At 40.2% G+C, this 27,542-nt stretch overlaps 6 protein-coding genes across 6 annotated transcripts; 1 reads left to right on the forward strand and 5 right to left on the reverse strand.

The window, feature by feature from the left end:
- Positions 1–1,741: 1,741 nt before the first annotated feature.
- Positions 1,742–2,961, reverse strand: LOC139477301 (uncharacterized). Its single transcript, XM_071259856.1, has 3 exons — positions 2,925–2,961; positions 2,255–2,307; positions 1,742–1,984 (listed from the first exon to the last, which is right to left on the reverse strand). Exons 1-3 carry the CDS (start codon positions 2,959–2,961, stop codon positions 1,742–1,744), a joined length of 333 nt encoding a protein of 110 aa, XP_071115957.1.
- A 2,432-nt stretch (positions 2,962–5,393) lies between these two features.
- Positions 5,394–6,611, reverse strand: LOC139477306 (uncharacterized). Its single transcript, XM_071259861.1, has 3 exons — positions 6,575–6,611; positions 5,907–5,959; positions 5,394–5,636 (listed from the first exon to the last, which is right to left on the reverse strand). The coding sequence occupies exons 1-3, from the start codon at positions 6,609–6,611 to the stop codon at positions 5,394–5,396; spliced, it is 333 nt and encodes a 110-aa protein (XP_071115962.1).
- A 2,433-nt stretch (positions 6,612–9,044) lies between these two features.
- On the reverse strand, positions 9,045–10,263 carry LOC139477304 (uncharacterized). Its single transcript, XM_071259858.1, has 3 exons — positions 10,227–10,263; positions 9,558–9,610; positions 9,045–9,287 (listed from the first exon to the last, which is right to left on the reverse strand). Exons 1-3 carry the CDS (start codon positions 10,261–10,263, stop codon positions 9,045–9,047), a joined length of 333 nt encoding a protein of 110 aa, XP_071115959.1.
- A 1,411-nt stretch (positions 10,264–11,674) lies between these two features.
- On the reverse strand, positions 11,675–12,888 carry LOC139477300 (uncharacterized). Its single transcript, XM_071259855.1, has 3 exons — positions 12,852–12,888; positions 12,188–12,240; positions 11,675–11,917 (listed from the first exon to the last, which is right to left on the reverse strand). The coding sequence occupies exons 1-3, from the start codon at positions 12,886–12,888 to the stop codon at positions 11,675–11,677; spliced, it is 333 nt and encodes a 110-aa protein (XP_071115956.1).
- A 1,400-nt stretch (positions 12,889–14,288) lies between these two features.
- On the reverse strand, positions 14,289–15,509 carry LOC139477305 (uncharacterized). The gene is made up of 3 exons (XM_071259859.1): positions 15,473–15,509; positions 14,808–14,860; positions 14,289–14,531 (listed from the first exon to the last, which is right to left on the reverse strand). The coding sequence occupies exons 1-3, from the start codon at positions 15,507–15,509 to the stop codon at positions 14,289–14,291; spliced, it is 333 nt and encodes a 110-aa protein (XP_071115960.1).
- Positions 15,510–15,841: 332 nt separating this feature from the next.
- Positions 15,842–22,735, forward strand: LOC139477403 (uncharacterized). Its single transcript, XM_071259967.1, has 4 exons — positions 15,842–16,149; positions 16,882–17,089; positions 20,775–20,967; positions 22,301–22,735. Exons 1-4 carry the CDS (start codon positions 15,866–15,868, stop codon positions 22,618–22,620), a joined length of 1,005 nt encoding a protein of 334 aa, XP_071116068.1. The 5' UTR covers positions 15,842–15,865; the 3' UTR covers positions 22,621–22,735.
- The last annotated feature ends 4,807 nt before the right edge of the window (positions 22,736–27,542 follow it).

The raw sequence follows: 27,542 nt of genomic DNA on the forward strand, positions 1-27,542 counted from the left end.
GATTTTTTTTTTTTTAAATATAGAAAAAATAATGAAGGGACTAATAACCATATACTGCAAAGCCCCTTGGGATTCGGTACGGAAATAAACCCCCGGGCAAAAGAAAGTATACACTTGAAAATTGGATCTGACCAAACAATTACAAACATTATCAAAACGTTACTAGGATGAAAACAGTCGCGGAATCACTGCAAACTTAATATCCCAAACATAACTGTGATACCCATATCAAATACATCACCATCGTATACTCATTTCATGTTTGTTTCATTTCAATCACCATCAAACATAGGTGTATCCTTTCTGTTGCCAGGCAGTTTAGGCCACCAGCAACCAATGGTTGTCGGAAGAGGCTCTAAATGGGTCGGGGGGTTAGGCTCGCTGACTTGGTTGATTGCATGTCATCGTATTCCACTTGCGTGGATCTATGTGCATGTCAATCACTGGATTGTCTGGTCCAGACTCGATTATTTTCAGACAGTCTTCATACAACTGGAATATCGTTGAATGCGGCGTTAAACAACAAACATACATAACACAGCGGTTTTTTTGTTTAAAATTCTTTTATTGGATTATCTTTGCATAATTGTGGATATTCTCATCCATACAAGAAAGTAATTGTGTTAAAAAAGTATTTAATCTGAAAACAGACATTTTGTACGGAACTTCTGGTAGGTAGTGAGGTGGTTCCTTGTCGCGGGATACTTGTGAGATGGCCCCTGGATTGTATGCGGTAGCGTTCATGGCGACAACAGAAGGACATTTGTGGTTGTATCCCAGAGGCTTATCCAGATAGGTGGGGGAAAATCCCGACCCCTCCCCTTTAAAAATGCTGGATCCACCCTTGGAATACAGGAACTACAGAAATAAAATTAGTACTTAAAATTTTAGGTAATACTGTCAGGAAATGAGATTCTGAATGGTGGGATAATACTATTCTGGGCAGTATATCACATTACACCTGTGGAACGATTCATCGAGCGATACGATAGTATCAGTAGGTTATACGTATCGATACAACACTAGTGCCAAATTCGCCGTATTATACGTCCTGCTCCAGTTAGTAAATCTGTAAATAATCTTTGTAAGCGCACCCTACTAAGACCGAAAAGGTAATAACAGTCTGTATTTCATGAGTATATTAGATATATTTACAGAACACGGAATCTTAGAAGGGCTTTATAATTACCTGGTTTTGAACTATTATAGAAACATTTTTAAGGTTTAATGACGTTTGAACTAAGATTTTTTCAATGCCGCTCTATCCCTGAATATAAATTTAACTCGTTTTTATGGTTTTAATAAGCGTCCCAGTTTGTCAAATTGCGGGCCAAGTGCTCTTATTAAGGTGAATACGGCCAATATATGGTGGACATGTCAAATGGTATGAACATAAAGTATAAAATGTTATTTTCTGCTTGTAAGTAGAAGCGTCTCAAACGACATTCTTAATTAATTGTCTCAAATCGACAATGTGTTGTTATCTGAGAGAGAAACAAATACACCACCCGAAACAATAACCGAAACATTACCTTTGTCTCCAACAGTCCCAGGCTTCCATTACCATCTACCTTGGGCCTAGGCGAGCTTATGAAAAATGAACAAAGGTTTAATTTGAAAGATAAACAGATTTAATTAGCGCAAGCACAAAACCAGAAGAGCCAAATATATTGTCCAAAAATGTCTAAAATGTAAAGAGCACTGTGATCTAAATAAGACAATGTCACCAGATGTCACTGATTCAAGCGTCCATCTTGCGAGCACGGAACACACTCCTGAAGAAGCCGGTCACACGAGATCTGATGGTTCTCACGGTGGACTGGGGCTGTGTGACTTCCTCGTGGAGGTCAATCTCTTCGAAGTGGGAGGCATCGGGGAGGGTGGGGCTGGTGAGGGGCACGGAGGTGGACACGGGGGTAGGGGTGTGGGAGGCGGGCAATTCAGACAGGGGGTCAAGGATGGTGAAGTATCGGCACGTAGCACGCTGATAGGAAGGTGGAGAAGGATTTATAGACAGAGATAGAAAGTGGTGGACGTGTATGTTACAAGCAGCATTGGATGAGTGTTATGCTGTTAGAGAAATGTGAGAGGAAGACACAATGAACAGAACGGCCTGGTGTCACTAGCTATCGATAGTAGTTATTACGTATGTCAAGAATACAAATCTCAGGCAAACATTGTGTTAAAAATACATGCACTTAGATTAAATAAAATAGTCAACAAACATGATGTTATTATTCCCGATTCAACCTACTTGGCGGGGAGGGGCCCAGATATCAAAGTTCAGGGGGAATCTGATGATCAGATCTACAGGTGCAACAGCAAAGAAGAAAGACATATAAAAAAGTTGGTTTTTTTAAATATCCGAAATTTAGCTTTCAAAACATGCTGTAAATAACGCCGTGAGTGGTGATTTAGTAATGTGTAAAAAATGGCGACATTTAAGATTTACCTAATTTTCAGAGGTCATTTTCAGTACATTTGCTTGGCCTAAAATGCCAGTGAAAGGTATCACAGAAAAGGGAATTTTCCCACATTATTCAAAACTGTGAAGTGTTTCTGTGTGTGTGATGTATTTTGAATTTTATTCGACTTCAAAGTGGGGGTTGAAGAGGAGGTACATATATGTCCCTCTGGCATTCAGGGGGTTAAATATTTGATCTTATTTGTTTTCAAAATTTCGCTTGCGAATACTTCGCGGATGATCACTAGCAGTTCTATGCATGGGAACGTTCAATGCTTTCATGAAACAAAGTCTGAGAAAACCAAAACGGCAACATCGCCAGCTCAAAAAACTACAAAACACAATCGAAATGTTATTGAAATTAAACAAATCTGTTCGAGTTGGGCTACTATGCATTGATTAAAACAAAGAAATAAGGGTGTAATGAGACGAAATGTTCGAACCAATGAGACCTAGATACCTTTATCGTACTGGTTCATATTAGCGTAGGTAGACATGATCCCAATACAACGTAGACAAGTGATGAATACTGAGTGTGACAAGTTCAGTGACAGCAATGGCGATGACCGTTTAGATCAAGAGTGAATCGTCGTCAAGGCGACGTCATGAATCTCGCGAGAAAGTAGTAGAATCTCGTAGCCGTCCAGATGAAACACTCTCAACCCTCTGAGCAGATGGAGATATCAAACCTGACACATGTCGCATTTCTGTACGAACACCAGCATTTATTACTCAAAATAAACTTTATACGACCCCCTTGTCAAAGGGGGGTTACTCTTATCCTGTGAGATCGCCGAATGAAGTTACGCCCCCTCGATGTTTCGCAAATGTTGAAAGAGTTTCGACCCCTCCCCTTTAAAAATGCTCCTAACTATTATGATCGTAAGGGTGCTGGATCAGAAAGGGGATGAAAGGGCTAATCTATCCTAACTGATGGCTACTGCTCAAGCACATCAAGGGAAACAATCGGGTTCTGATTCTGATAACAAGCACTAATTATTGGTGATAGCATCAAATTGAAAATCCAGTTTGATTGAATACTAGTCAAATCGGTGTCTGAAAAAAAAAAAAAAAAAAATATAGAAAAAAAAATGAAGGGACTAATAACCATATACTGCAAAGCCCCTGGGGATTCGGTACGAAAATAAACCCCCGGGCAAAAGAAAGTATACACTTGAAAATTGGATCTGACCAAACAATTACAAACATTATCTAAACGTTACTAGGCTGAAAACAGTCGCGGAATCACTGCACACTTAATATCCCAAACATAACTGTTATACCCATATCAAATACATCACCATCGTATACTCATTTCATGTTTGTTTCATTTCAATCACCATCAAACATAGGTGTATCCTTTCTGTTGCCAGGCAGTTTAGTCCCCCAGCAACCAATGGTTGTCGGAAGAGGCTCTAAATGGATCAGGTGGTTAGGCTCGCTGACTTGTTGATTGCATGTCATCGTATTCCACTTTCGTGGATCTATGTGCATGTCAATCACTGTATTGTCTGGTCCAGACTCGATTATTTTCAGACAGTCTTCATACAACTGGAATATCGTTGAATGCGGCGTTAAACAACAAACATACATAACACAGCGTTTTTTTTGTTTAAAATTCTTTTATTGGATTATCTTTGCATAATTGTGGATATTCTCATCCATACAAGAAAGTAATTGTGTTTAAAAAGTATTTAATTTGAAAACAGACATTTTGTACGGAACTTCTGGTAGGTAGTGAGGTGGTTCCTTGTCGCGGGATACTTGTGAGATGGCCCCTGGATTGTATGCGGTAGCGTTCATGGCGACAACAGAAGGACATTTGTGGTTGTATCCCAGAGGCTGATTCGGGGGGTGGGGGAAAATCCCGACCCCTCCCCTTTAAAAATGCTGGATCCACCCTTGGAATACAGGAACTACAGAAATAAAATTAGTACTTAAAATTTTAGGTAATACTGTCAGGAAATGAGATTCTGAATGGTGGGATAATACTTTTCTGGGCATTACGACTGTCACGTTACACCTGTGGAACGATTCTTCGACCGATACGATGGTATCAGTAGGTTATACGTATCGATACAACACAAGCGCCAAATTCGCCGTATTATACGTCCTGCTCCAGTTAGTAAATCTGTAAATAATCTTTGTAAGCGCACCCTACTAAGACCGAAAAGGTAATAACAGTCTGTATTTCATGAGTATATTAGATATATTTACAGAACACGGAATCTTAGAAGGGCTATATAATTACCTGGTTTTGAACTATTATAGAAACATTTTTAAGGTTTAATGACGTTTGAGCTAAGATTTTTTCAAAGCCGCTCTATCCCTGAATATAAATTTAACTCGTTTTTATGGTTTTAATAAGCGTCCCAGTTTGTCAAATTGCGGGCCAAGTGCTCTTATGAATACGGCCAATATATGATGGACATGTCAAATGGTATGAACATAAAGTATAAAATGTTATTTTCTGCTTGTAAGTAGAAGCGTCTCAAACGACGTTCTTAATTAATTGTCTCAAATCGACTGAGTATGTTTCAGTTGGTTTATAATTCATTTAATATTTCTTTAACATGTCAAGTGTCAAATTTACATGTATGGTGTTGTGTCACATATCGCGACTTTACAATTTGACTTTACACGCTAGGTGTCCTGAATCAATGTGTTGTTATCTGAGAGAGAAACAAATACACCACCCGAAACAATAACCGAAACATTACCTTTGTCTCCAACAGTCCCAGGCTTCCATTACCGTCTACCTTGGGCCTAGGCGAGCTTATGAAAAATGAACAAAGGTTTAATTTGAAAGATAAACAGATTTAATTAGCGCAAGCACAAAACCAGAAGAGCCAAATATATTGTCCAAAAATGTCTAAAATGTAAAGAGCACTGTGATCTAAATAAGACAATGTCACCAGATGTCACTGATTCAAGCGTCCATCTTGCGAGCACGGAACACACTCCTGAAGAAGCCGGTCACACGAGATCTGATGGTTCTCACAGTGGACTGGGGCTGTGTGACTTCCTCGTGGAGGTCAATCTCTTCGAAGTGGGAGGCATCGGGGAGGGTGGGGCTGGTGAGGGACACGGAGGTGGACACGGGGGTAGGGGTGTGGGAGGCAGGCAATTCAGACAGGGGGTCAAGGATGGTGAAGTATCGGCACGTAGCACGCTGATAGGAAGGTGGAGAAGAATTGATAGACAGAGATAGAAAGAGTTGGACGTGTATGTTACAAGCAGCATTGGATGAGTGTTATGCTGTTAGAGAAATGTGAGAAGAAGACACAATGAACAGAACTGCCTGGTGTCACTAGCTATCGATAGTACTTATTACGTATGTCAAGAATACAAATCTCAGGCAAACATTGTGTTAAAAATACATGCACTTAGATGAAATAAAATAGTCAACAAACATGATGTTATTATTCCCGATTCAACCTACTTGGCGGGGAGGGGCCCAGATATCAAAGTTCAGGGGGAATCTGATGATCAGATCTACAGGTGCAACAGCAAAGAAGAAAGACATATAAAAAAGTTTGTTTTTTTAAATATCCGAAATTTAGCTTTCAAAACATGCTGTAAATAACGCCGTGAGTGGTGATTTAGTAATGTGTAAAAAATGGCGACATTTACGATTTACCTAATTTTCAGAGGTCATTTTCAGAACTTTTGCTTGGCCTAAAATGCCAGTGAAAGGTATCACAGAAAAGGGGATTTCCCACATTATTCATAACTGTGAAGTGTTTCTGTGTGTGTGATGTATTTTGAATTGTATTCGACTTCAAAGTGGGGGTTGAAGAGGAGGGACATATATGTCCCTCTGGCATCCAGGGGGTTAAATATTTGATCTTATTTGTTTTCATAATTTCGCTCGCGAATACTTCGCGGTGATCACTAGCAGTTCTATGCATGGGAACGTTCAATGCTTTCATGAAACAAAGCCTGAGAAAACCAAAACGGCAACATCGCCAGCTCAAAAAACTACAAAACACAATCGAAATGTTATCGAAATTAAACAAATCTGTTCGAGTTGGGCTACTATGCATTGATTAAAACAAAGAAATAAGGGTGTAATGAGACGAAATGTCCGAACCAATGAGACCTAGATACCTTTATCGTACTGGTTCATATTAGCGTAGGTAGACATGATCCCAATACAACGTAGACAAGTGATGAATACTGAGTGTGACAAGTTCAGTGACAGCAATGGCGATGACCGTTTAGATCAAGAGTGAATCGTCGTCAAGGCGACGTCATGAATCTCGCGAGAAAGTAGTAGAATCTCGTAGCCGTCCAGATGAAACACTCTCAACCCTCTGAGCAGATGGAGATATCTAACCTGACCCATGTCGCATTTCTGTACGAACACCAGCATTTATTACTCAAAATAAACTTTATACGACCCCCTTGTCAAAGGGGGGTTACTCTAATCCTGTGAGATCGCCGAATGAAGTTACGCCCCCTCGATGTTTCGCTAATGTTGAAAGAGTTTCGACCCCTCCCCTTTAAAAATGCTCCTAACTCTTATGATCGTAAGGGTGCTGGATCAGAAAGGGGATGAAAGGGCTAATCTATCCTAACTGATGGCTACTGCTCAAAGCACATCAAGGGAAACAATCGGGTTCTGATTCTGATAACAAGCACTAATTACTGGTGATAGCATCAAATTGAAAATCCAGTTTGATTGAATACTAGTCAAATCGGTGTCTGAAAAAAAAAAAAAAATATATAGAAAAAAAAATGAAGAGACTAATAACCATATACTGCAAAGCCCCTGGGGATTCGGTACGAAAATAAACCCCCGGGCAAAAGAAAGTATACACTTGAAAATTGGATCTGACCAAACAATTACTAACATTATCAAAACGTTACTAGGCTGAAAACAGTCGCGGAATCACTGCAAACTTAAACCCATATCAAATACATCACCATCGTATACTCATTTCATGTTTGTTTCATTTCAATCACCATCAAACATAGGTGTATCCTTTCTGTTGCCAGGCAGTTTAGGCCACCAGCAACCAATGGTTGTCGGAAGAGGCTCTAAATGGATCAGGTGGTTAGGCTCGCTGACTTGGTTGATTGCATGTCATCGTATTCCACTTGCGTGGATCTATGTGCATGTCAATCACTGGATTGTCTGGTCCAGACTCGATTATTTTCAGACAGTCTTCATACAACTGGAATATCGTTGAATGCGGCGTTAAACAACAAACATACATAACACAGCGTTTTTTTTGTTTAAAATTCTTTTATTGGATTATCTTTGCATAATTGTGGATATTCTCACCCATACAAGAAAGTAATTGTGTTAAAAAAGTATTTAATCTGAAAACAGACATTTTGTACGGAACTTCTGGTAGGTAGTGAGGTGGTTCCTTGTCGCGGGATACTTGTGAGATGGCCCCTGGATTGTATGCGGTAGCGTTCATGGCGACAACAGAAGGACATTTGTGGTTGTATCCCAGAGGCTGATCCAGATAGGTGGGGGAAAATCCCGACCCCTCCCCTTTACAAATGCTGGATCCACCCTTGGAATACAGGAACTACATAAATAAAATAAGTACTTAAAATTTTAGGTAATACTGTCAGGAAATGAGATTCTGAATGGTGGGATAATACTTTTCTGGGCACTACGACTATCACGTTACACCTGTGGAACGATTCATCGAGCGATAGGATGGTATCAGTAGGTTATACGTATACGTATCGATACAACACTGGTGCCAAATTCGCCGTATTATACGTCCTGCTCCAGTTAGTAAATCTGTAGATAATCTTTGTAAGCGCACCCTGCTACGTATACTAAGACCAAAAAGGTAATAACAGTCTGTATTTCATGAGTATATTAGATATATTTACAGAACACGGAATCTTACAAGGGCTATATAAATACTTGGTTTTGAACTATTATAGAAACATTTTTAAGGTTTAATGACGTTTGAGCTAAGATTTTTTCAAAGCCACTCTATCCCTGAATATAAATTTAACTCGTTTTTATGGTTTTAATAAGCGTCCCAGTTTGTCAAATTGCGGGCCAAGTGCTCTTATTGAGGCGAATACGGCCAATATATGGTGGACATGTCAAATGATATGAACATAAAGTATAAAATGTTATTTTCTGCTTGTAAGTAGAGGCGTCTCAAACGACGTTCTTGATTAATTGTCTCAAATCGACTGAGTATGTTTCAGTTGGTCTATAATTCATTTAATATTTCTTTAACATGTCAAGTGTCGAATTTACATGTATGGTGTTGTGTCACATATCGCGACTTTACAATTTGACTTTACACGCTAGGTGTCCTGAATCAATGTGTTGTTATCTGAGAGAGAAACAAATACACCACCCGAAACAATAACCGAAACATTACCTTTGTCTCCAACAGTCCCAGGCTTCCATTACCGTCTACCTTGGGCCTAGGCGAGCTTATGAAAAATGAACAAAGGTTTAATTTGAAAGATAAACAGATTTAATTAGCGCAAGCACAAAACCAGAAGAGCCAAATATATTGTCCAAAAATGTCTAAAATGTAAAGAGCACTGTGGTCTAAAAAAGACAATGTCACCAGATGTCACTGATTCAAGCGTCCATCTTGCGAGCACGGAACACACTCCTGAAGAAGCCGGTCACACGAGATCTGATGGTTCTCACAGTGGACTGGGGCTGTGTGACTTCCTCGTGGAGGTCAATCTCTTCGAAGTGGGAGGCATCGGGGAGGGTGGGGCTGGTGAGGGACACGGAGGTGGACACGGGGGTAGGGGTGTGGGAGGCAGGCAGTTCAGACAGGGGGTCAAGGATGGTGAAGTATCGGCACGTAGCACGCTGATAGGAAGGTGGAGAAGGATTTATAGACAGAGATAGAAAGTGGTGGACGTGTATGTTACAAGCAGCATTGGATGAGTGTTATGCTGTTAGAGAAATGTGAGAGGAAGACACAATGAACAGAACTGCCTGGTGTCACTAGCTATCGATAGTACTTATTACGTATGTCAAGAATACAAATCTCAGGCAAACATTGTGTTAAAAATACATGCACTTAGATGAAATAAAATAGTCAACAAACATGATGTTATTATTCCCGATTCAACCTACTTGGCGGGGAGGGGCCCAGATATCAAAGTTCAGGGGGAATCTGATGATCAGATCTACAGGTGCAACAGCAAAGAAGAAAGACATATAAAAAAGTTGTTTTTTAAATATCCGAAATTTAGCTTTCAAAACATGCTGTAAATAACGCCGTGAGTGGTGATTTAGTAATGTGGAAAACATGGCGACATTTACGATTTACCTAATTTTCAGAGGTCATTTTCAGTACTTTTGCTTAGCCTAAAATGCCAGTGTAAGGTATCACAGAAAAGGGGATTTCCCACATTATTCAAAATTGTGAAGTGTTTCTGTGTGCGTGATGTATTTTGAATTTTATTCGACTTCAAAGTGGGGGTTGAAGAGGAGGGACATATACATGTCCCTCTGGCATTCAGGGGGTTAAATATTTGATCTTATTTGTTTTCAAAATTTCGCTCGCGAATACTTCGCGGATGATCACTAGCAGTTCTATGCATGGGAACGTTCAATGCTTTCATGAAACAAAGTCTGAGAAAACCAAAACGGCAACAGCGCCAGCTCAAAAAACTACAAAACACAATCGAAATGGTATTGAAATTAAACAAACCTGTTCGAGTTGGGCTACTATGCATTGATTAAAACAAAGAAATAAGGGTGTAATGAGACGAAATGTCCGAACCAATGAGACCTAGATACCTTTATCGTACTGGTTCATATTAGCGTAGGTTGACATGATCCCAATACAACGTAGACAAGTGATGAATACTGAGTGTGACAAGTTCAGTGACAGCAATGGCGATGACCGTTTAGATCAAGAGTAAATCGTCGTCAAGGCGACGTCATGAATCTCGCGAGAAAATAGTAGAATCTCGTAGCCGCCCAGATGAAACACTCTCAACCCTCTGAGCAGATAGAGATATCAAACCTGACACATGTCGCATTTATGTACGAACACCAGCATTTATTACTCAAAATAAACTTTATACGACCCCCTTGTCAAAGGGGGGTTACTCTAATCCTGTGAGATCGCCGAATGAAGTTACGCCCCTTCGATGTTTTGCAAATGTTGAAAGAGTGTCCACCCCTCCCCTTTAAAAATGCTGGATCCACCCTTGGAATACAGGAACTACATAAATAAAATTAGTACTTAAAATTTTAGGTAATACTGTCAGGAAATGAGATTCTGAATGGTGGGATAATACTTTTCTGGGCACTACGACTATCACGTTACACCTGTGGAACGATTCTTCGAGCGATAGGATGGTTTCAGTAGTTATACGTATCGATACAACACAAGCGCCAAATTCGCCGTACTATACGTCCTGCTCCAGTTAGTAAATCTGTAAATAATCTTTGTAAGCGCACCCTACTAAGACCGAAAAGGTAATAACAGTCTGTATTTCATGAGTATATTAGATATATTTACAGAACACGGAATCTTAGAAGTGCTATATAATTACCTGGTTTTGAACTATTATAGAAACATTATTAAGGTTTAATGACGTTTGAGCTAAGATTTTTTCAAAGCCGCTCTATCCCTGAATATAAATTTAACTCGTTTTTATGGTTTTAATAAGCGTCCCAGTTTGTCAAATTGCCGGCCAAGTGGTCTTATTAAGGCGAATACGGCCATTATATGATGGACATGTCAAATGGTATGAACATAAAGTATAAAATGTTTTTTTCTGCTTGTAAGTAGAAGCGTCTCAAACGACGTTCTTAATTAATTGTCTCAAATCGACTGAGTATATTTCAGTTGGTCTATAATTCACTTAATATTTCTTTAACATGTCAAGTGTCAAATTTACATGTATGGTGTTGTGTCACATATCGCGACTTTACAATTTGACTTTACACGCTAGGTGTCCTGAATCAATGTGTTGTTATCTGAGAGAGAAACAAATACACCACCCGAAACAATAACCGAAACATTACCTTTGTCTCCAACAGTCCAAGGCTTCCATTACCGTCTACCTTGGGCCTAGGTGAGCTTATGAAAAATAAACAAAGTTTAATTGGAAAGATAAACAGATTTAATTAGCGCAAGCACAAAACCAGAAGAGCCAAATATATTGTCCAAAAAATGTCTAAAATGTAAAGAGCACTGTGATCTAAATAAGACAATGTCACCAGATGTCACTGATTCAAGCGTCCATCTTGCGAGCACGGAACACACTCCTGAAGAAGCCGGTCACACGAGATCTGATGGTTCTCACAGTGGACTGGGGCTGTGTGACTTCCTCGTGGAGGTCAATCTCTTCGAAGTGGGAGGCATCGGGGAGGGTGGGGCTGGTGAGGGACACGGAGGTGGACACGGAGTTAGGGGTGTGGGAGGCGGGCAGTTCAGACAGGGGGTCAAGGATGGTGAAGTATCGGCACGTAGCACGCTGATAGGAAGGTGGAGAAGTATTTATAGACAGAGATAGAAAGTGGTGGACGTGTATGTTACAAGCAGCATTGGATGGGTGTTATGCTGTTAGAGAAATGTGAGAGGAAGACACAATGAACAGAACGGCCTGGTGTCACTAGCTATCGATAGTAGTTATTACGTATGTCAAGAATACAAATCTCAGGCAAACATTGTGTTAAAAATACATGCACTTAGATGAAATAAAATAGTCAACAAACATGATGTTATTATTCCCGATTCAACCTACTTGGCGGGGAGGGGCCCAGATATCAAAGTTCAGGGGGAATCTGATGATCAGATCTACAGGTGCAACAGCAAAGAAGAAAGACATATAAAAAAAGTTGTTTTTTTAAATATCCGAAATTTAGCTTCAAAAAATGCTGTAAATAACGCAGTGAGTGGTCATTTAGTAATATGCAAAAAATGGCGACATTTACGATTTACCTAATTTTCAGAGGTCATTTTTAGTACTTTTGCTTGGCCTAAAATGCCAGTGAAAGGTATCACAGAAAAGGGAATTTCCTACATTATTCAAAACTGTGAAGTGTTTATGTGTGTGTGATGTATTTTGAATTTTATTCGACTTCAAAGTGGGGGTTGAAGAGAAGGGACATATATGTCCCTCTGGCATTCAGGGGGTTATTTGATCTTATTTGTTTTCAAAATTTCGCTCGCGAATACTTCGCAGATGATCACTAGCAGTTCTATGCATGGGAACGTTCAATGCTTTCATGAAACAAAGCCTGAGAAAACCAAAACGGCAACATCGCCAGCTCAAAAACCTACAAAACACAATCGAAATGTTATTGAAATTAAACAAATCTGTTCGAGTTGGGCTACTATGCATTGATTAAAACAAAGAAATAAGGGTGTAATGAGACGAAATGTCCGAACCAATGAGACCTAGATACCTTTATCGTACTGGTTCATATTAGCGTAGGTAGACATGATCCCAATACAACGTAGACAAGTGATGAATACTGAGTGTGACAAGTTCAGTGACAGCAATGGCGATGACCGTTTAGATCAAGAGTGAATCGTCGTCAAGGCGACGTCATGAATCTCGCGAGAAAGTAGTAGAATCTCGTAGCCGCCCAGATGAAACACTCTCAACCCTCTGAGCAGATAGAGATATCAAACCTGACACATGTCGCATTTATGTACGAACACCAGCATTTATTACTCAAAATAAACTTTATACGACCCCCTTGTCAAAGGGGGGTTACTCTAATCCTGTGAGATCGCCAAATGAAGTTACGCCCCCTCGATGTTTTGCAAATGTTGAAAGAGTGTCCACCCCTGCCCTTTAAAAATGGTGGATCCACCCTTGGAATACAGGAACTACATAAATAAAATTAGTACTTAAAATTTTAGGTAATACTGTCAGGAAATGAGATTCTGAATGGTGGGATAATACTTTTCTGGGCACGTTACACCTGTGGAACGATTCTTCGAGCGATACGATTGTATCAGTAGGTTATACGTATCGATACAACACAAGTGCCAAATTCGCCGTATTATACGTCCTGCTCTAGTTAGTAAATCTGTAAATAATCTTTGTAAGCGCACCCTACTAAGACCGAAAAGGTAGTAACAGTCTGTATTTCATGAGTATATTAGATATATTTACAGAACACGGAATCTTAGAAGGGCTATATAATTACCTGGATTTGAACTATTATAGAAACATTTTAAAGGTTTAATGACGTTTGAGCTAAGATTTTTTCAATGCCGCTCTATCCCTGAATATAAATTTAACTCGTTTTTATGGTTTTAATAAGCGTCCCAGTTTGTCAAATTGCCGGCCAAGTGGTCTTATTAAGGCGAATACGGCCATTATATGATGGACATGTCAAATGGTATGAACATAAAGTATAAAATGTTATTTTCTGCTTGTAAGTAGAAGCGTTTCAAACGACGTTCTTAATTAATTGTCTCAAATCGACTGAGTATGTTTCAGTTGGTTTATAATTCATTTAATATTTCTTTAACATGTCAAGTGTCGAATTTACATGTATGGTGTTGTGTCTTATATCGCGACTTTACAATTTGACTTAACACGCTCGGTGTCCTGAATCAATGTGTTGTTATCTGAGAGAGAAACAAATACACCACCCGAAACAATAACCGAAACATTACCTTTGTCTCCAACAGTCCAAGGCTTCCATTACCGTCTACCTTGGGCCTAGGCGAGCTTATGAAAAATGAACAAAGGTTTAATTTGAAAGATAAACAGATTTAATTAGCGCAAGCACAAAACCAGAAAAGCCACATATTTTGTCCAAAAATGTCTAAAATGTAGAGAGCACTGTGATCTAAATAAGACAATGTCACCAGATGTCACTGATTCAAGCGTCCATCTTGCGAGCACGGAACACACTCCTGAAGAAGCCGGTCACACGAGATCTGATGGTTCTCACAGTGGACTGGGGCTGTGTGACTTCCTCGTGGAGGTCAATCTCTTCGAAGTGGGAGGCATCGGGGAGGGTGGGGCTGGTGAGGGACACGGAGGTGGACACGGGGGTAGGGGTGTGGGAGGCAGGCAGTTCAGACAGGGGGTCAAGGATGGTGAAGTATCGGCACGTAGCCCGCTGATAGGAAGGTGGAGAAGTATTTATAGACAGAGATAGAAAGTGGTGGACGTGTATGTTACAAGCAGCATTGGATGAGTGTTATGCTGTTAGAGAAATGTGAGAGGAAGACACAATGAACAGAACGGCCTGGTGTCACTAGCTATCGATAGTAGTTATTACCTACCATGGTGTCAAGAATACAAATCTCAGGTAAAAGTTGTGTTAAAAATACATGCACTTAGATGAAATAAAATAGTCAACAAACATGATGTTATTATTCCCGATTCAACCTACTTGGCGGGGAGGGGCCCAGATATCAAAGTTCAGGGGGAATCTGATGATCAGATCTACAGGTGCAACAGCAAAGAAGAAAGACATATAAAAAAGTTGGGTTTTTTAAATATCCGAAATTTAGCTTTCAAAACATGCTGTAAATAACGCAGTGAGTGGTCATTTAGTAATGTGTAAAAAATGGCGACATTTACGATTTACCTAATTTTCAGAGGTCATTTTCAGTACTTTTGCTTGGCCTAAAATGCCAGTGAAAGGTATCACAGAAAAGGGAATTTCCCACATTATTCAAAACTGTGAAGTGTTTCTGTGTGTGTGATGTATTTTGAATTTTATTCGACTTCAAAGTGGGGGTTGAAGAGGAGTGACATATATGTCCCTCTGGCATCCAGGGGGTTATTTGATCTTTTTTGTTTTCAAAATTTCGCTCGCGAATACTTCGCGGATGATCACTAGCAGTTCTATGCATGGGAACGTTCAATGCTTTCATGAAACAAAGCCTGAGAAAACCAAAACGGCAACATCGCCAGCTCAAAAACCTACAAAACACAATCGAAATGTTATTGAAACTAAACAAATCTGTTCGAGTTGGGCTACTATGCATTGATTAAAACAAAGAAATAAGGGTGTAATGAGACGAAATGTCCGAACCAATGAGACCTAGATACCTTTATCGTACTGGTTCATATTAGCGTAGGTAGACATGATCCCAATACAACGTAGACAAGTGATGAATACTGAGTGTGACAAGTTCAGTGACAGCAATGGTGATGACCGTTTAGATCAAGAGTGAATCGTCGTCAAGGCGACGTCATGAATCTCGCGAGAATGTAGTAGAATCTCGTAGCCGTCTAGATGAAACACTCTCAACCCTCTGAGCAGATGGAGATATCAAACCTGACACATGTCGCATTTCTGTACGAACACCAGCATTTATTACTCAAAATAAACTTTATACGACCCCCTTGTCAAAGGGGGGTTACTCTATTCCTGTGAGATCGCCAAATAGAGTTACGCCCCCTCGATGTTTCGCAAAGTTGAAAGAGTCTCGTTGAAAGTCAATGAAATCGATTAGGTCTGTGATGCAATCATGTTACAAGGGTTTGTTCATTTCAACCTCCCGAACGGTAAGGTTGTCATATTTTCCAGTGTGCCGGAGACACTTCATTAGAAGGAGAATGGATGACATTCAGAAATGGATCCAGTGTGGACGATACCGGGTGTTCGCCTGGTCCATAGCAGGCATGGAGACGAGCGTTGTGGTGAAATCCAACGATCTGGAGGTGGCCTTTGACATGGGTTACTCATCTAGAGAGAGCATCAGGTGCAGAGATGTATTCATCAGGTAATCCGGTAGTCAACTTTAGAGCGTCAGTTACAGGGATGTATTCATCAGGTAGTCAAATTGAGAGCATCAGGTGCAGAGATGTATTCATCAGGTAATCCGGTTGTCAACTTTAGAGCGTCAGTTACAGGGATGTATTCATCAGGTAGTCAAATTGAGAGCATCAGGTGCAGAGATGTATTCATCAGGTAATCCGGTTGTCAACTTTAGAGCATCAGTTACAGGGATGTATTCATCAGGTAATCACCTTGGAAGCAACGGTTACAGGGATCTGTTAATCCGGTAGTCAACTTGAGAGCCAACTTCAGTTACATGGATGTATTCATCAAGTAGTCAAATTGAGAGCATCAGTTACAGGGATGTATTCATCAGGTAGTCAAATTGAGAGCGTCAGTTACAGGGATGTATTAATCCGAAAAAGTCAACTTGAGAGCATCAATTACAGGGATGTATTCATCAGGTAGTCAACTTGAGAGAGTTATTATTGGTAGTTTGCAAGTGACCATGTGAGTTTGATTTAATTGATTTCCGTACCATGGTAAAATAAAAATAAAGTGCCGTTTTTGCCAGGCAGTAGTAGCTGTTTTCCCTTTTGGCTAGAGGACGTTTTCGCAAATTGGTGTCATTTTCACTTGGTGAAGTTTTGCTGAGATGCCATATTAGCTGTACGCCAGATATAATACCCTACACTAATGAGGATGCCATAACTGACCCAGGGATGTTTGTGTTCAGCCACGGTCACATGGACCACATCGCGGCACTGCCTCACCACGCCGCCAAGCGAAGTCTGTTCAGTCTTCCCCGCCCTAACTACTACGTCCCCGCACACCTCCCTGACCTCATCCAATCTGTTGCCCAAGGATACAAGAGTATAGATGAGACGACCACAGCGCTGACCAACATGAGCATTGTGCCGCTCGGTCCAGATGATGTCGCCAAGGTGAGAGTGTTTTACTGAAACATATGGTTGTATTACTTATATTTCTTTCTATATTATAACTGTATGCCTTTTTTTGGTTGAGTCCCGTCCGGTGTTCGAACCCACACTGCTAGAGTGAAGCACCTAATTGCCAGCGCACAAAGTCAGCGATCTAACCCACTCAGCCACCGAGGCTTCCACAAAAATGAAGTCTGACAACTGGTAATCTAGATCACATACTTTGTGTACCCCTCTGACAAGTGTAAATTGGCATAGCCAAAAGCTATGAACACACAATGCCATTTAGAAAGTGGTCAACTGTAACAACTGTTATATTTGGGATAACACTTTCTTAGTAAAGTACAGATTCTCGTACTTTTCCTGTATGTCTACATGTCTATATACTGGTGGAAACAGTTCCTGTATGTCTACATGTCTATATACTGGTGGGAAACAGTTCCTGTATGTCTACATGTCTATATACTGGTGGGAAACAGTTCCTGTATGTCTACATGTCTATATACTGGTGGGAAACAGTTCCTGCATGTCTACATGTCTATATACTGGTGGGAAACAGTTCCAGTATGTCTACATGTCTATATACTGGTTGGAAACAGTTCCTATATGTCTACATGTCTATATACTGGTTGGAAACAGTTCCTGTATGTCTACATGTCTATATACTGGTGGGAAACAGTTCTTGTATGTCTGCATGTCTATATACTGGTGGGAAACAGTTCTTGTATGTCTACATGTCTATATACTGGTGGGAAACAGTTCCTATATGTCTACATGTCTGTATATACTGGTGGGAAACAGTTCTTGTATGTCTACATGTCTATATACTGGTGGGAAACAGTTCTTGTATGTCTACATGTCTATATACTGGTGGGAAACAGTTCTTGTATGTCTACATGTCTATATACTGGTGGAAAACAGTTCCTATATGTCTACATGTCTATATACTGGTGGGAAACAGTTCCTGTATGTCTACCTGTCTATATACTGGTGGGAAACAGTTCCTGTATGTCTACATGTCTATATACTGGTGGGAAACAGTTCTTGTATGTCTACATGTCTATATACTGGTGGGAAACAGTTCCTGTATGTCTACATGTCTATATACTGGTGGAAAACAGTTCCTATATGTCTACATGTCTATATACTGGTTGGAAACAGTTCTTGTATGTCTACATGTCTATATACTGGTGGGAAACAGTTCCTGTATGTCTAGGTGTCTATATAATGGTGGGAAACAGTTCCAGTATGTCTACCTGTCTATATACTGGTGGGAAACAGTTCCTGTATGTCTACATGTCTATATACTGGTGGGAAACAGTTCCTGTATGTCTACATGTCTATATACTGGTGGAAAACAGTTCCTATATGTCTACATGTCTATATACTGGTGGGAAACAGTTCCAGTATGTCTACATGTCTATATACTGGTGGGAAACAGTTCTTGTATGTCTACATGTCTATATACTGGTGGGAAACAGTTCCTGTATGTCTACATGTCTATATACTGGTGGGAAACAGTTCCTGTATGTCTACATGTCTATATACTGGTGGGAAACAGTTCTTGTATGTCTACATGTCTATATACTGGTGGGAAACAGTTCCTGTATGTCTACATGTCTATATACTGGTGAGAAACAGTTCCTGTATGTCTACATGTCTATATACGCAAGTGACACATTTCTTGTGTCCCCCGCAGTGATATTGCTGGAATATTGCTAAAAGCGGCATAAACCCATACTTACTCACTCACTATATACTGGTGGGAAACAGTTCCTATATGTCTACATGTCTATATACTGGTGGGAAACAGTTCCTATATGTCTACATGTCTATATACATGATATACTGGTGGGAAACAATCTTTGTATGTCTACATGTCTATATTTGCAAGTGACCATGCAAGTTTGATTTAATTGATTTCCGTACCATGGTAAACTTAAAATAAGGTGCACCATCATAACTCAAAGTGTGGATTTTTCAGAATCAAGCATGATAATCACATGTACAAACATTTTGTTTTGATTACCATGATTACCCAATGGTTTTCATGTTTTTTGTGATTATCAAGAACCATGAATTAAGCCATGACTTGACAAAGGCACGGTACAGACATCAGAAACTAGATTGATATCTGTCATAGATGTCAGGATTTGATCAGGAGCCATATTTGTTTATTTTTTATGTTAATAATCCTGATAATCACTTTATTAGTTAATCCAAACCAGGGATTTACAAAACCTAGACCTGCTCAGAGGCCAATACTTTGCCACACATCTGCAGCAATTGTCAGTAGGGCTGGCTATTGATACAGATGGTAGAGATCGATTATTGTTAACTAAATATCGATCAGTTATTGATTAATATCAGAGAAGTAACTTTAAGCAAATAGGCAAGTCTGAACGAAATCAACACACTTCATGCCACTGGTGAGTGGTGACACATTTATGATGGGTTACTTTGTAGACATTTAAGTTAAAACAAAAACGGGGGGCACAGGTGGCCCAGTCGTCTAAGGCGCCGTGATTCGCTGTGCAGAGTTGCGTCCCTTGGGCACGCCAGAAACCTATGATTGTGGGTTCGAATCCCGGTTCGCCCCAATTATGTTTCTAGGTTTGTCAGCACCATACCCGTGCTCGTGGGTTTCACCGAAGTGGTAAACGTTCGAGACCTGCATCACTTTGGGCTTTCCTCCCACATTAAGCTGACACGCCATGATATAACTGGAATACAGTTAAAAGCAGCGTTAAACCCAACTCACTCACTCACTCATGCCACTGGTGAGTGGTGACACATTTATGATGGGTTACTTTGTAGACATTTAAGTTAAAACAAAAACAGTTACCGTATTCGACGTAATAACCGCCCTGCTCTAATAAGTGCCCACGGCGATATTTGCTAAAATAATATATTGGCTAGTGAACAATCCCAATTAGCATCCCTTCTGATTCATCAATGTACACAAGACTTATTTATTATACACACTTGTGTGTTATATGCACCCTTAATTATGGGCATTTAAATTCTAGAAAAATATATCTGTCGTATATAAACAGTTCAGGCCGTCAGCATAAACCACGAAATTTATCTTTCAACTCTTTGTTTTTTCACCAAAATAATATTCTAATAAGAGCCCCCTATTTCTAATTTTGAGAGCGCCCTGGGCGCTTATTATGTCGAATACGGTACTTTCCATCTCTGTCAATTTGCCATGATTGACAATAACAAGTCTGTTTTGGCAAGTTTAAACTTTATTTCATCACAATTGTTCTTGTAAGATATTATTGATGACACAATTTCCATATTGATAATCGTTAATATTTCTTCTCATGGACGATACCGGTAATGCCGATTATAGATCTTTTTAGCCAGCCCTAATTCTCAGTAAACAATTCCAGATGGGAATTAAAAAGTTTCCATTTCTTTTAGATTTAGTTATAACAAATATGACGGTTTGGTCGGAGTGACTTGTAGTCCACTGGTAACAGGACCAAACACATGGCGGAGACTTTATTTGACATTATTGCATTGAATACAGTGTTGCAATGCATTGTTAAATTACCTCCAAAAATAAGAAAAAAATGAATTTTCAAAGACTTTAAATTTTGAACGAAATAATACTTTTTCTCAATTTTCCTGCCAAGGGCTCTCAGTTTGGATAATCTATGCCCCACCATTTCCCCTACAGCTGCCTAAAGGGTACACTGTGAAGTCGTTCCCCACGGTCCACCGCATCCCTAGCCAGGGCTACATCGTGTACAAGACGAGCCAGCAGCTGAAGCCAGAGTACCAGGACCAGCCCGGCACCGACCTGGGCGCCCTACACCGGAGTGGTGTCCAGATACACGACACCATTACCACACCAGAGATAGCCTACCTTGGTGAGACAGTTCACTTCTACTATGCTACACAGTCGTGTCCCTTTGTTTGCCAGGATCTGCTGATAGGGTTCGAATCCTATTTTGAGCCTTGGTCTGCACCAGTGTCACTATCTTTCCTCTGTGAACTGCCCCATTTTTGGGTACAGCCCACATTAATTGATTGTTTGTTGTTTAACACCGCACTCAACAATATTCCAGCTATATGATGGCGGTCTGTAAATATTCAAATTTGGACCAGACAAACCAGTGATTGACACCATGAATATAGATCTACGCAACTGGGATACAATGAAACACATCAGCCAAGTCAGCAAGCCTGACTACCCGATCCCTCGTACGGCAAGCTTTGGTTGCTGAAGACCAATTCTAACCTTCACGGGTTCCACATTAATTAAATGGTCCTTCATGATAGAACTGAAATACTGTATCAGGTGAGGTGAAATGTGGTTAAATATCGCGTTCAAGGTTATTGTATTTACAGGGGTTTACCTTGAATTACAAAACTGTAAAATGTTTTTCTGCGTCCGTTTTATACTTTTGTGTGTTGTGGAAAGCCCTGATTTATATCGCAACATGCATGCATGTCTGTTTGAATGTGTGTATGTGTCTGCTTGTACTAGTCCAGACTAATACCAGTTTTGTATCTTAGTGCTAAGACGATCGTGCTTCAACACAGACTTTCCGTGAGGTGAAATGTACCTTCTATAGCGACTTGCATGTACATATGACAGTGAAGCTGTAGAGAGAGTTAAGCTATAAACATTTCAGTGTATAGTGTGGAAGGTGATTTAAGGTACAGACGTTTACTACAATATCTGAAAAACTATTGGACCTACTCCAGTTAAAGTTGGTATGAGATTATTAAACAGTCATACATAACTGGATATTACATTTAAAGACAATCGGTGCATGAATAAAAAATCTGTCTGTTTAGCTATCACTATATTTCATCAACAACCAGACCTGTTCATCACGGGTGGAACGAGCATTTAATGTAACAGCCATCTGCATAATGCTACCCCTGCATCACAGGGCCATATGACACAGTTGAACCAATCAACACAACTCGAAAGGTTGCACGGGAATCACGCTCGTTGAGATGCCCAACGCTAACACCGTATTCGTGCGTGCGTGATTCCTGTGCAACCTTTGTATGACTGTTTAATAATCTCATACCAACTTTGACTGGAGTAGGTCCGATAGTTTTTCAGATATTGTAGTAAACGTCTGTACCTTAAATCACCTTCCAGACTTTGGCACCAATGTAAGCTAGTCGTGAGTGAGATTATCAGGATGCTCATTCAATCTTCTTGACTCATATTCTCTCTTTCAGGTGACACGACCTTTGAAGTATTTCTTTCACCTCCAACCCCTGACCTGTTGAAGGTCAAGGTCATAATAACAGAGGCTACATACATTGAAGAGACGACTGGCAAGGATTATGTTGAGCAGGCTCGGAAACGGGGCCACACGCATTTGTCCGAAATTGTGTCCAACTCGCATTTATTTGATGAGGTTGATAGTGTTGTGATCATGCATTTGTCAGACAAATACTCTGTGGACTTTATCAAGGACAGGTGTACCGAAATGATTCCGCTGCCATTTAGGAGAAAAGTCAGAATTGCGACTCTAGCAAAGGAGAAGACGTCATGATGATATTTTTGAATATTGAGTCGTTTTCTACAATTGCCATTGTGTCATTGTCATCACAGAGATGCGTATTTGCATAAATACGCATTAAATAAACTGACATACGCAGACAAATCAAATCCTAGCATATCAAATATGAAAAAAAACACTATAAATATACTTTTGAAATAATATTAATCTGTATATTGCAACTGTTAGATAAAATTATTGTGCATCAACCCGTCGCCAAATTCACTTACCAACAGTTACATTCGGAAAAGCTTCTGCGACAAACATACTGATAGATGTCAATTGAAAAGCACATCGTGCATAGTCAGTGTACATGGTGTAACTTAATTATTCGCTTATTGGTGATAAAAAATAGTGCCTTTCTTACAATTCTAGGTTTTGCAAAGAAAAATGGCTTCGCGGACAGGGAGATGCACGCTGACGCAGACGGGAATATAGTTATTAAATGATTTACAGGGATTGTTATGCAACAGGTTTTCAACTTAAAAACCAAGTTGTCAAGAAACAGGTGGGTAAAAAGATTTTGAATACCCAATCCAAATCAAACTCCTGGGTAAAATACCCAAATAACCAAAAAACTATCTATAGCTCTGTCGAGATCATCATGTCATGTCATTGTAGGTGTCATAACGTCAGTGTCATTGTGTCAGTGTCACTGTCACAGAGCTCCAGATAAGCTTTTGGTGTTTTGGGTATTTTAGCCATGCATTTCAAAATCATTTGGTATCAGTAATTCTATCTGGGTATTCAAATTTCTGTTACCCACTAGTTTTTACACATGTGGGTATTTTAGTTAAATATTTAAAAACACTATTCATCTAGTCCCTGCAAACTGGTGTCGTGTGGGTTCGAGAGCTTTATAGGACTCAAAAATACCACGATACTTCCACAAGAAAGTGTGATGGCAAATGATCATGATGTAACTGTCATCGTGGAGTTTGGCAAGGTTGACGGAATGCCCGTTTATAATTTCAAAATAAGTTACTGATTTGCTAATCAAATACGCAGGGTTACTTCACAATATTTTGATGATACGCACAAGTTTTATTTTTGTAGCGTATCTGTAATGTTCAATGCGTAATTGATACGCTTGAATTTTATTTTATTGCATATTTCTGCATGTCTGATGCATATTTTATGCAGATGCCCAGCTTATCTGGAGCTCTGCTGTCAGTCAGCAGCGATCTGTCTATGAATGAGTATGCAATGGAACATGGTCTTCTGGTACAATGTTCACAGCAAACCCACACAGATAAGTCTTATAACATGTAAATGAAAATATTTCACAAAACTAGGTGTCAGGTTTCAAATGATACACAAACATGTTGAGAGGTGTAAGGTGAAATGGGGTTTAACGTCGCATCCAAGATTTTTGCGCTTATATAGCGACGTGCATGTACGTGTATGTGTTTGTGTGGCTGCTTGTACTAGTCCGGACTGATGCCAATTTATAGTGCTGGCTCACTGAGATACCATGCCGCAATTTAACATGAATACCCCACTCAGACACAGTATACTGACTCCGAGCCGACCAGTCCTTGTTTTAGCCCCTTAATGCCGAGCGCCAGACAGGGTAACAACAAGTACCATCTTTTAACGTCTTTTGGTATGACACAGCCGGGGATCGAACCCCGGACCTTCCACTCTCCAGGCGGACGCTCTACCACTAGACCACGGAGGCGGTTACATGTCGAGAGATTTTGCTCATCTCCCAACAACACAAATACTATTGCATTCATATTGTCGTCATATATTCGCAAGTGACCACTCTCTTGGACTCACAGCGTAAAACCCGATCCATTCACATCTCCATCTCTAGGTACAGCAAGGCTTGTTTTATGAAGAGGTTCTGAAAAACTGGATCCTTGAAGATCCGTGTAGAGAATAGGTCTTCAGCAACCCATGCTTGCCATAAAAGGCGACTATGCTTGTTGTAAGAGGCGACTAACGGGTTCGGGTGGTCAGACTCAAGTGATTTGTGATGGAGAAATCCAGAGGGTCTGTTATTTCTTCTTACAGAATCAACAGTTTCTCTCTTACTGTATTCGACCTAATAAGCACCCAGGGCGCTCTCAAAATTAGAAGGGGCGGTCGGGTAGCCTAGTGGTTAAAGCGTTCGCTCGTCACGCCGAAGACCCAGGTTCGATTCCCGACATTGGTACAATGTGTGAAGCCCATTTCTGGTGTCCCCCGCCATGATGTTGCTGGAATATTGCTAAAAGCAGCATAAAACCATACTCACTCACTCACTCACTCACTCACTCACTCAAAAATAGAAATAGGGGGCTCTCATTAGAATATAATTTTGGTGAGAAAAAAAACCAGAGTTGAAAGATGTAAATTTTGTTTTTTATGCTGACAGCCTGAAATGATATAAAAGAAGAATCTGTGCGTATTATACACGATAGATATATTATCGAGAATTTAATTGCCTATAATTAAGGGTGCACATAACCCACGAGTGCGTATGATACATGAATAAATAAGTCTTGTGTACATTGATCAATCGGAAAGGGTGCTAATTGGGATTGTTCACTAGCCAATATATTAGCAAATATCACCATAGGCGCTTATTAGAGTTGGGCGCTTATTACGTCGAATACGGTAAACCATGTTCATGGTTATGGTTGATGGTTCTCTATAGTTTTGAATAATACTTGTTAAAATGCATGTTCAGAATTTCATGTGAGTTCTTGTTCAGAATCAATGACAAGAACAATAGCATGACATCATCGTCATGGTTTAAGCATGTTCTATTTTACATGTTCTATATGTTTGTAGAAAACATATTTGAAAATGTATTTAAACTTATGGATGGGAAGATATTCATTAGGTCACCATCTTGGATCTTTGAAAGAAATACAACCCAAATTAAAACTTCACTTGTGATTTGATATGATATATTTAGAGAGCTATTCACATTAGGTACTTTACAGGCATAAGGAGTCTTATATTGTTAAAAAACACCAGATACTTAGATACAACAGATTTTATTTTTTTTATCTTTTGCCTTAATTGTTTGGGCTCCATGTTATTTTATAAACTATTCATAATTATTTTTTTAAATAGAAAAAGTATATGTGTGCCGTGAAACCCTTCTTTTGTTACTGGTTAAATACTATCTGTACTGCAAAACCTATGTTATGTGTAGAGACACATTCTGTGTGAATCTATTTTTAGCCACTAACCCTGCTGAGATTGCTCTGTTTATCCTTAAATAATTTTAGGTATTAGATGTCATATTGTGGGATTAGCTCATCCATTTGAAATAGCACTCAGATATAAAATGAACTAACAATACTAGAGAGTTAGTGAGTGAAGGAGTGTTGTACGTTGCTTTTGGCATTATTCCAGCAATATTCTGGCAGTCTTCACACAGTGTACCATGTGGGGAACTGATGACCGAACACTTAAACTGCCCAGTGAGATGCACCACACACCCCTGCAATCCCTGGATCCACTACTGCCCAGTGAGATGCACCACACACCCCTGCAATCCCTGGATCCACCAATGCCCAGTGAGATGCACCACACACCCCTGCAATCCCTGGATCCACCAATGCCCAGTGAGATGCACCACACACCCCTGCAATCCCTGGATCCACCACTGCCCAGTGAGATGCACCACACACCCCTGTAATCCCAGGATCCACCAATGCCCAGTGAGATGCACCACACACCCCTGCAATCCCTGGATCCACCAATGCCCAGTGAGATTCACCACACACCCCTACAATTCCTGGATCCACCAATGCCCAGTGAGATTCACCACACACCCCTACAATCCCTGGATCCACCACTGCCCAGTGAGATGCAACACACACCCCTGCAATCCCTGGATCCACCACTGCCCAGTGAGATGCACCACACACCCCTGCAATCCCAGGATCCACTATTGCCCAGTGAGATGCACCACACACCCCTGCAATCCCTGGATCCACCACTACCCAGTGAGATGCACCACACACCCCTACAATCCCTGGATCCACCACTACCCAGTGAGATGAACCACACACCCCTGCAATCCCAGGATCCACTATTGCCCAGTGAGATGCACCACACACCCCTACAATCCCTGCATCTACCACTACCCAATGAGATGCACCACACAACCCTGCAATCCCTGGATCTATCCCTGCCATCCCTGGATCTACCAAGGCCATCCCTATTTGTTTTTGATAAAACAATCTTTTGTTCTGAAGTAAATTAGATTCTATGAATTGTATGGATGATTTCCGCTTCACACACAAATGCAAATACAAAGAAGCTCGAAATTAATATTCCCAACACCAAACCTTTCAGCAACACAAGGGAGCTAACTCATCTGACCTTATTTGAGAAGGTGACTCTGAAACGGGAAATGCATGCCACAGGGCAACGATAACATGCTTGTTATTTCTGGCATAATTAATATGCCATTTATCATATGTCAGCTTGACTTGTCACGGAGTCCCCAGAGAAGGAAACATTTCTACGCATGTTGTTCAGCTCGATATTATTATAACACGTAGTTATGCGTCCTCTCATCATGCTGTTTTGACGAGTAAAGCATTAGTATTACCATTAGTTACAACATTCTCTAAAACAAACCAACTTGCAAAGATTCTCACAGAAGAAGAACTTAACTCATTTTCTATATATTCAACACATTGGTTGTATTCATATAATATTACGATGCATATCGGTTTCCAAAGAAATGATATTTCCAACTAATAATTATTTTGCGATTTGTGATTTAACAGAAACATCTGGTTTCAAACACATGAATATAATCAAGAATTTATCAGATTTCTTTCATGTCGAGAGGGTGAACTATTATGATGACGTCACTGTGATGGGAAGGGGGCTAGTGGGGTGATGTCACTGTGGTGGGAAGGGGGCTAGTGGGGTGATGTCACTGTGGTGGGAAGGATGAT

This window comes from Haliotis cracherodii, unplaced genomic scaffold (genome assembly GCF_022045235.1).
Source record: "Haliotis cracherodii isolate W230 unplaced genomic scaffold, xgHalCrac1.p SCAF_33, whole genome shotgun sequence".
Taxonomy (NCBI): Eukaryota; Metazoa; Mollusca; class Gastropoda; order Lepetellida; family Haliotidae; genus Haliotis; species Haliotis cracherodii.

Excerpts from the sequence above, each read along its gene's own strand:
- LOC139477403 (XM_071259967.1), top strand. The coding sequence starts at position 15,866 with ATGAAATCGATTAGGTCTGTGATGCAATCATGTTACAAGGGTTTGTTC. Across the intron at positions 16,150-16,881 it reads TGCAGAGATGTATTCATCAG|CCACGGTCACATGGACCACA; the intron begins GTAATCCGGTAG and ends GTTTGTGTTCAG. Across the intron at positions 20,968-22,300 it reads ACCAGAGATAGCCTACCTTG|GTGACACGACCTTTGAAGTA; the intron begins GTGAGACAGTTC and ends TCTCTCTTTCAG.
- LOC139477305 (XM_071259859.1), bottom strand. The coding sequence starts at position 15,509 with ATGTCTACCTACGCTAATATGAACCAGTACGATAAAG. Across the intron at positions 14,861-15,472 it reads TATGAACCAGTACGATAAAG|ATCTGATCATCAGATTCCCC; the intron begins GTATCTAGGTCT and ends TTGCACCTGTAG. Across the intron at positions 14,532-14,807 it reads TCTGGGCCCCTCCCCGCCAA|CGGGCTACGTGCCGATACTT; the intron begins GTAGGTTGAATC and ends CCTTCCTATCAG.
- LOC139477306 (XM_071259861.1), bottom strand. The coding sequence starts at position 6,611 with ATGTCTACCTACGCTAATATGAACCAGTACGATAAAG. Across the intron at positions 5,960-6,574 it reads TATGAACCAGTACGATAAAG|ATCTGATCATCAGATTCCCC; the intron begins GTATCTAGGTCT and ends TTGCACCTGTAG. Across the intron at positions 5,637-5,906 it reads TCTGGGCCCCTCCCCGCCAA|CGTGCTACGTGCCGATACTT; the intron begins GTAGGTTGAATC and ends CCTTCCTATCAG.
- LOC139477301 (XM_071259856.1), bottom strand. The coding sequence starts at position 2,961 with ATGTCTACCTACGCTAATATGAACCAGTACGATAAAG. Across the intron at positions 2,308-2,924 it reads TATGAACCAGTACGATAAAG|ATCTGATCATCAGATTCCCC; the intron begins GTATCTAGGTCT and ends TTGCACCTGTAG. Across the intron at positions 1,985-2,254 it reads TCTGGGCCCCTCCCCGCCAA|CGTGCTACGTGCCGATACTT; the intron begins GTAGGTTGAATC and ends CCTTCCTATCAG.
- LOC139477300 (XM_071259855.1), bottom strand. The coding sequence starts at position 12,888 with ATGTCTACCTACGCTAATATGAACCAGTACGATAAAG. Across the intron at positions 12,241-12,851 it reads TATGAACCAGTACGATAAAG|ATCTGATCATCAGATTCCCC; the intron begins GTATCTAGGTCT and ends TTGCACCTGTAG. Across the intron at positions 11,918-12,187 it reads TCTGGGCCCCTCCCCGCCAA|CGTGCTACGTGCCGATACTT; the intron begins GTAGGTTGAATC and ends CCTTCCTATCAG.
- LOC139477304 (XM_071259858.1), bottom strand. The coding sequence starts at position 10,263 with ATGTCAACCTACGCTAATATGAACCAGTACGATAAAG. Across the intron at positions 9,611-10,226 it reads TATGAACCAGTACGATAAAG|ATCTGATCATCAGATTCCCC; the intron begins GTATCTAGGTCT and ends TTGCACCTGTAG. Across the intron at positions 9,288-9,557 it reads TCTGGGCCCCTCCCCGCCAA|CGTGCTACGTGCCGATACTT; the intron begins GTAGGTTGAATC and ends CCTTCCTATCAG.